This window comes from Corapipo altera, unplaced genomic scaffold, assembly GCF_003945725.1.
Source record: "Corapipo altera isolate COAL_440 unplaced genomic scaffold, ASM394572v1 169, whole genome shotgun sequence".
In the NCBI taxonomy this organism is placed as follows: domain Eukaryota; kingdom Metazoa; phylum Chordata; class Aves; order Passeriformes; family Pipridae; genus Corapipo; species Corapipo altera.
In genome coordinates, this window is record NW_020884946.1 from 2714034 (window position 1) to 2722710 (window position 8677).

The 8677-nt window shown below is 44.2% G+C and overlaps 1 protein-coding gene across 1 annotated transcript; it reads right to left on the minus strand.

The window, feature by feature from the left end:
• Positions 1 to 761: 761 nt before the first annotated feature.
• Positions 762 to 8677, minus strand: TMX1 (thioredoxin related transmembrane protein 1). Its single transcript, XM_027662584.1, has 8 exons — positions 8507 to 8677; positions 8263 to 8378; positions 7232 to 7277; positions 6555 to 6683; positions 3883 to 3928; positions 3692 to 3793; positions 3295 to 3364; positions 762 to 2944 (listed from the first exon to the last, which is right to left on the minus strand). Exons 1-8 carry the CDS (start codon positions 8545 to 8547, stop codon positions 2766 to 2768), a joined length of 729 nt encoding a protein of 242 aa, XP_027518385.1. The 5' UTR covers positions 8548 to 8677; the 3' UTR covers positions 762 to 2765.

The following is an 8677-nucleotide window of genomic DNA, read 5'->3' on the forward strand; positions in this document are numbered from 1 at the left end:
TCTGAAACATTTAAAAAAAAAAAAAAAATAGTCTTGTTACAGGTAATTAATTCCTTCTGGAATAAAACAGGCTCAAACTGGTTTTCAAGCATCATCAGTACACACAAAGGACAGGCTCTTACACTTGTGTTACATTGCAACCCTCACTCAGCCTCAGTAAACATCTTTGGAATAGAGAGATTTAATTTTTTATTTTTTTTTTTTTTTTAAAAAAGACAGCAAAAAACTTCAATATTCACAGGACCAAAGCACAACATTATGCAAAAGATGAATGGGAAGATCTACAGAGAGCAGCAAACCCAGGCTGCCTACGGATAAATGCTTGCAGGAGTTACACACAGGGGCTGGATTCCAGCAACTGGGAACACTCACCCCTAAGAGGCAGGTTTGGGATTTGGTTGCTTGCCTAAGGCAGGGAGGGCAGTGAGAAGAGTGTGCAAAGGCAAAAGGTAAATTAGTGCTGGGAGTTCTTGTTCAACCAGGAGTCTGCAAGTACAGCATGACAAAGAAAAGGCTGGTTGTTCTTTTCCAACTCGAAGTTATCAGCATATACTCTGTATATTGAACAAAGTTTCACTGTAAGTGAAAAAATTAGAAAACCCAGCAGCTATAAAAGCTACATTTAAATATATTCCAAGTGCAGTGAGCACATATAGTTCAGCTTTGAGCTTAATTCCTTAAAAACAGCTACAGCATTTCTGTGTCCTGCCTTCTCCAGCCCTCTCCAAACTAAAAAATACATCATTTATCAGACACGGTGCTACTGGTTCTCCTCAGGATATCATGGATTTATTGCTTTATTTACAGAGGCTAAAATCTAAACTTTCAGAGAATTTAAGGCAACCCCACAAGCCCAACACCTCGAAGGCATTTCTGGCACACAGTGGTCTCCGTTCCAACACCAGGAAAAGTTTTATCTTAAAAAAAAAAAAACAAAACAAAACAAAACAAACAAAAAAAATGACAGGAATGCTCAGGTTTTAACCCAAAGGACTCTTTCAAACATCAGTTCCATCTTCCAAACACACAACCCAGCACTGAGGTCATCCCAGAGCACCAACGCTCAGGAAAGGGGAAAAAAAAAAACAGGGAAAAAGTCAAAGGAGGAAGATCCAAGACATCTCATTCAATTTGGAAGATTCACTGAGATAGTTGGATAACTAAATCACTTTTTTTCCATGAGTTATGTTTTATCACATACACTGAAAATGCACCTTACAAAGGAGTGATGAAGACTGACAAAAAAACCCCATTATTATACGTTCTTAATTATTTATGAGCTGATTCACCTGCTGGAGCTCCAAATATTGAATTTCCCAATATTCCTTGTTCATTACAAGCTCCTTGTTTGTCTTCTCAACACTCACTAGGGGAGCAGGGATTTAGAGCTGCAGGGAAAACATCATTTCTATCATTTCACAGCATTTCTACATTTGCTGTGTTAATACTCAAACCCAGATTCATCAAGTGCCAGTCCTGCAAACCCACTCAGAAGAACAATTTTAAAAAAAACCACCACCAACTAACTACAAACAAAACAAACAAACAAAAAACAAACCAGCAAGAACAGGCTTGTCAAAAAAAAAAAATAATAAAAAAAATAATCAAAACCTGCTCAGTTTTAGGGTAACCCTTCCCTTGCAAATACTTTGGAAATTAAAAGAATATGGAAAATTCTTTACAAGATAACACTGGTCCAATGGGCATGTGCATTCTTTTTATTTCTATACAGAGTGAAAACAAATACCATACAGAAAACAGTAAACTACATTTTTTTTTTAGGAGGAAAAAATTAAAGTATATGGTTCAAAAAAATGGTTTTGTGAAAAGAGGGGGAAAAAAAAAAATGTTTCTGTAGAAGAAATTAGGAAGCTGTTATTTCAACTTCAGGCCAGGTAAAGCCTGCCTGGATTTTGCAGTAAAATTTGATTAAGTAGAAATCACTGATGATGTATTAAAAATGAGCCAGAGTCCTACTGCCATCCAAAGCAGGGAGAGTGGAGAGGATTCACACAGAGGACCCTGCATGTAAACTATTCCCACCTGGAGTCACAAACAAGATTTCATGGTGCTATTATTTGTGATTTTTTTTTTTTTTCCAAGAGAACTACTTTGCCAAGAAGCTCATATAGTTTTCTACAGCCTTTTCTAAAAGAAAAACGATGCCAATAGCAGGTTTCTGGTCAGCCAGAGAATCCTGCTGCAGAGTGCTTGTGCCATGGTCTCCTGCAAGACAAAAACCTGGGGGTTTGTAGCTCTCATTGTCGTAGCAAAAAGCAGGTTTTGTCACATAAAAAAGCCTGGGACATGTCCCAAAACTGAAGGAACTTTTTCCCCCCTCATCATTTCTTCGGAGCACAACCAGGTGAGGTTTAGACTGAGAACCCTTTTTGAACACCCTGACAGCAAACGGGTTAGTGCATTTTCCTTGCTAATGTTCCCCTCATGCAACAAGTCCACTGGTTTACATCCTGGTAAAAATAACCCCTAGAGAACAGGTTGTTCCAGGAGCCACATCAATGATTTCTTGGCACTTCCCTGCACTCAGGCAGGAGAAGTTCCAGCCATTTGCAACAGCAAGTTTTACTTTTAAATACCTGACGCCAAAGATGCCTCTATTATTTTTTTTTTTTTTTTTGGTCTGACTTCATGAAATGCATCCACATTACCAAGACAGGAGTCATTCTTCTCTTCAAGCTGAAGGATTTGACATTTATCTCCCTTTGAGTTGATGACTCAAACACTAATCCTGCTCACAAACCCAGCTAAGATTTATCCAGTGGAGCAGCCGTTTTCGCCAGGCGCTGCCTCACAGCCCTCGGTGACGAGTCTCTGTTGGACACCTCTTTGCCCTCCATTTCATCATCTGAGTTATCTTCCTCATCTGCTTCTTGCTCTTCATCCAGCTTTTTCAGCAGCTCACCTGCCTCTGGAGACAGTTTTCCTTAAGGAGAAAGGGAAACAGGCACACACAAATAAAACACCATTAAGATTTTTTAGCGTCGCGGGCGGTCACGGGGAGCTCACAACTTTTCCCTCCTTGGTCATGTGGAATTTCATGTCTTGCAGGTATGAAAATGCTCTAAAAGCATTTTTCTACCTCCTAAAAAAAAAAAAAGTTCTTTAAAACTTTAGCTAAATGCAAACCCACTGTAACCCCAAGGGCGACCAGCAAAGTGTCAATCACATGCACAAAGCCTTGTGCTCAGTCTCGGGTCCTGCACACACAAGTTCTGCACCAATATTCATTTCATAGATTTACCAAACTGAATTAGAAGTTTACAGGGGGCTTACTTGACTGAGGGTACTGTGCTGGTCTGTGCCTTTTGGAGGGGCAGATACAGTCAGCCAGGAACACCATCATCTGAAACCAAAGGAATCAAAGTTGAAACCTCCAAACATTCTGCACACGGAAATCATCTGGGTTGGAAAAGAGACTTTTAAGATCAAGTCCAACCATTTACTTAATGCTACCCTGGCATGGATCCCACCCAGCCCCCACCCCTGTGTGTGCCTCAGGGGTGTAGCAGGTCACTGACCACTTCCCCTTGGATTATGGGAGCTTCATCCTGCTCCCCCTTCCCTGTGTTCCAGCTCAGTGTATCCCAAAAACAACCGTTAACCACCGAGGTGAAGGCAGCACAAGGGTAACACACAGTGGTCACAATCTCTTCCAAAATGCTTCACTTACCAGTCCCAGTATCAGTCCTGAGAACAGAGTTGCCAACCCAAAAATAGCATAGGAGCCCCAGACCGGTATTCCAAGGTTTTCTGTTAAATAACCATGGCCATGCTATGGAATAAAAGACAAGAGAATCATTCCAAGAACAGCTGAATACCACGTCTGCTAAGATAAAATGAGACAGAGATGTAAGCACATACCCTGATCCACATGGACAACTGGAACAAAGCTGACATGCTGCTCATCCTGGAACAAAGCAGAGAAAAGAAACTGAAAACATCTTTAAGTCAGTCCCAAACCTGTATATTCTGATTTCCCTACCTTATTCCCACACTGAACTTCATGCCCCTGTCTGGTTTCCCTTCTAACTATTAATTTATATTTTCTGTTTTGTCTTTACTTCAATAAACCCCTTTCCCATCCAGCTACTTTTGGTATCAGTTTGTGTAATCTTCCACATATGGACTGCTACAAATTCACAGACTTCCTCAACTTGGATCTGCTGGCACATTAATTTCAAGTTACTTTTATGTTCTAAGTGACATTTGGACCAACAGTGTATGAGGAACCACCTGGAATTCTGTTCAAGATGTTAGGAATGAAGCACTGGGAGACTTTATTAAAACAAAAAATTAAGCTATTAAAAAAAAAATCGTGTTATAGAAGAACTGAGAGCTCTTCAGACACATTTAAGTTTAGTGTCTGAATATAAAAAAATAATAGAAAACTTGGTAATCCTAAATTAATGCCCTAAATTAATCCTTGGTGTGGGATAGTATTTTGTTGGAGAACAACAGTTTGAAGATTCAAACAGCACCGTGAGTGCTGTTACAAAAAGTAACAATGCCGAGCTTCCTGGAAGATGTAAATTTTCAGACACTTCATAAAACAAACATTAACAGAGGAAAAACCACAAACAGTCAGGTTCATTTGCCTCAACCAACGGTGTCCCCAGCGTGCCCTGTCACTCAGTGTCTCAGCTACCCTGACACCACCACACAGCACATGCAGCACCAACTCAAAGCCACAAAACTTGAAACAATTCCAAAGACAGTGTTTCTTCTCAGCCTTCACTTTTCCTTTAACAAAGAAACCTTCACCCTGCTTTTCACTTGGCTACAGATACACTGTTTTAAACAACAGCACAGATGTACAACTGTGTTGCTGTATTATTTTCCATTTTTTCGTTGCTTATTTAGAATCCTAGAATGGTTTGGGTTGGAAGGGGTTTTAAAGATCATTTCATGCCACTCCCTGCCATGGGCAGGGACACCTTCCACTAGCCCAGGTTGCTCCAAGCCCCATCCAACCTGGCCTGGAACACTTGCAGGGATCCAGGAGCAGCCACAACTTCTCTGGGCAAGTGTGCCAAGGCCTTGCCACCCTCACAGCCAAGAACTTCTTCTCAATATCCAACCTAAATTCCCCCTTTTTCAGTTTGAACCCATTACTCCTTGCCCTGTCACTACAGTTCCCGAGGGAGAATCCCTCTCCAGCGTCCTTCTAGGCCCCTTCAGACACAGGAAGGAAAGAAAATTCCTACAATTTCGATGGACAAAACATCTCACTGCCTCATAAGCAACTCCAAGTGTCAGCAAGTCACCTACAAGACTTTAATAAAACAACACAGTCACCTATTGCTCAGGTCACCACTACCATGGTGACATTGCTGGGGACATTTCTGCCTTGGTGGCATTGCTGGGGACATCTCTCCCATGGTGACAATGCTGGGGACATCTCTGCCATGGTGACAGTGCTCAGGTCATCACTGCCATGGTGACATTGCTGGGGACACCTCTGCCTTGGTGACATTGCTGGGGACATCTCTGCCATGGTGACATTGCTGGGGACATCTCTGCCTTGGTGACATTGCTGGGGACATCTCTGCCATGGTGACAGTGCTCAGGTCACCACTGCCATGGTGACATTACTGGGGACATCTCTGCCTTGGTGACATTGCTGGGGACATCTCTGCCATGGTGACAGTGCTCAGGTCATCACTGCCATGGTGACATTGCTGGGGACAAGTCTCCCATGGTGACATTGCTGGGGACATCTCTGCCTTGGTGACATTGCTGGGGACACCTCTGCCATGGTGACATTGCTGGGGACATCTCTGCCTTGGTGACATTGCTGGGGACACCTCTGCCTTGGTGACATTGCTGGGGACATCTCTGCTATGATGACCATGTTCAGGTGACCTCTGCTCTAATGACAATATTCAGGTCACCTCAGCCATGATGACAATGCTGGGGACATCTCTGCCCTGGTGACAACACTCAAGTCACCTCTGCTATGGTGACAGTGCTGGGGACACCTCTGTTATAATGATAATGCTCAGGTCACCTCTGCTCTGATGACAATGCTGGGGACACCTCTGCTACAATGATAATACTCAGGTCACCTCTGGCATGGTGACATCTCTGCTGTAATGGCAACAATCAGGTCACCTCTGCTCTGATGACAATATTCAGGTCACCTCTGCCACGGTGACAATGTTCAGGACATCTCTGCCACAGTGACAATGCTGAGGACACCTCTGCTTATGATGACAGTGCTGGGAACATTTCTGCCATGGTGACAATGTTCAGGTCACCTCTGCTGTGGTGACAATGTTGGAAACACCTCTGCTACAGTGACAATGCTCAGGTCACCTCTGCCATGATAACAATGCTCAAGACATCTCTGCCATGGTGACAGGTCACCTCTGTTATGGTGCCAACCCTCCCAGAGCTGAGGAGGAGGCAGGACACTCACCCACCAGGTTCACATTCCAGCACAGAGCTGCTCCCACGGAGGCAGCAGCAGGTGTGACACACCCATCCCAGCACATCTGGCAACAAATTCTGACAAAAACCAACCCAAAACTTACAGGAAAGAGGAAGGACCAAACCACGAGGACACTGGTTCAATAGATTTCCATTCCTGGTCGTTGATGAAGTTAATGAAGTCAGTTTTAGTTCTTGCACCCTGGTACCTCCTGAACTCTCCATCTTTGCAGCTGTAAACCAAAAATAACAACAAAAAAATCCTTTCTCTTATATGGTTCAAGCATGGAGCATTTGCTTCCACTCAACAAATTCCCTCCCACCACCTTGTCTATTTTTATATATATTTAATTACTTAGTTTTAATTCTTTAGTTGATATTGCCTCTAAAATCTTTTCCAAACGCCTTAATTACAAGTTACTCCCAGAATAGTGACCCCACAAATATCTTGGCTGGCTTTAGGCTGTGATTCCATAAAGAAAAAAGATAATGATCTTCCTAAAGCACTTGCCACACAGCTGCATCAAAGATCAACCTACAGAGACATGATTGCAAAACAGAAACACCCATGAAAAGACAGGATAAATAAGGCCTGAAGGGAAAGGAAAAGAAATCATCTGGCAGTATCATAAGGTCACAGAAGGTAAGACAGTGGTTGAGTCAGTGAAAAGTAACTCCCATTCTTAAAGAGCATAATAAACCTCATTTATTTGTCCCAAAAAATAAGGGAAAAAAAAATGTTTAATCTCCTCCAAAAAATCCTGTTGCATTCAGTACTTACTGATAGATGGTAGGAAGAGCTGTGATGATAAAACGGCCACTTAACCCTGTAGGAAAACAGGAATTTTGAGAAAAGTATAGGCTTTGTGTAAGAAAAGGCAAGAAATGTTATTATAAACCAAAATACAGGCAGTGGCACCCCCAGGTATCAACCTTTATATGCAATAAAACACAACCTTGTGCCTATCATAGTACACGTGGCCTGAAAGAAATTTGTCCCTGGACAAAGAGTAAGGAAGTTTTTCCATGGGGAAAAAAAGAGATGTTCAGGGGTAACTGCTCTGTTTGACTATTTTGGCTGTAGCTCCTCAGAGAGAGACTGATCCCCACATGATCTGCAACCTCCAAAAACCTTGAAGAAAATAACCCAAGTGAGGCAAGTTTCAAAAATTCTGTGACTTTGGAGAAAGGGATCAGCATGGAGAATACCAAGTTTAAAATCCCACGGAGATAAGTGAGGTGGAGCAGAGGGAGAGCAGACTCTTTGCACTCCCTTTTGCCAACCAAGGGAGGGACTTGCTACAGGGAAGGCTGAAGCCACAGCTTTGCTCAAAAAGTATGGCCAAAACTCTGCTTGAAATCCTCCACACCACTTCTCTAAAGAAAAAATATAATACACAAAGAGAATGACAGGTTATCTAATTTGTTTATTCTATGTATTTTATCTATTATCTGACTGCCTCCTCCCTGTGAGGGTGGTGAGGCCCTGGCACAGGTTGCCAAGAGAGGTTGTGAATTCCTCATTCCTGGAAGTGGCCAAGGCCAGGCTGGACAGGGTTTGGAGCAACCTGGAATAGTGGAAGTGTCCCTGCCCACGGCAGGGGGTGGAATAACACGATCTTTAAGGTCCCTTCCAACCCAAACCATTCCGCGACTCTATTAAGCAAAATTAGAGTGTTTAGCCACACAGCAACCTACCTTTGGTGGAGATGAGTTAAAGACTCGTGTTATTCCCTATTAATTCAGTTTATCTCCCCCAAGCACCACTGTTTGAGCCGAGCATCCCCCGCCGCCCCCTCCAGCCCCTCTCACCCGGCTGCTCCGTCACATCCACTTTGGCCACGTTCACCCCCAGGTCCTCTCCCCACTCGGCGAACTTCTCCCACTCCGGCTGCAGGTTCTGGCAGGCGGGACACCACGGGGCGTAGCTGTGGGGATGGAGGAAGCACAACCCTGTCACCACAGACCCCGACACACACACACACACAGACAAACACACGCACAAACACCCCGCACCCCCCCCCCCCCCCCCCCCCGGCAGCGCTGCCCCACTCACAACTCCACCATCCACTCGCCCTCCAGCAGATCCCGCCACATGCCGTCCGACAGCACCTTCACGGGGCTGGGTTTGCCCAGCGCGGCGGCCGCCAGCGCCAGGCAGAGCGGAGCGCAGAGCGGAGCCCACAGCGGAGCCCTCAGCGGGGCCCGCGGCCGCCCCAGCGCCGCC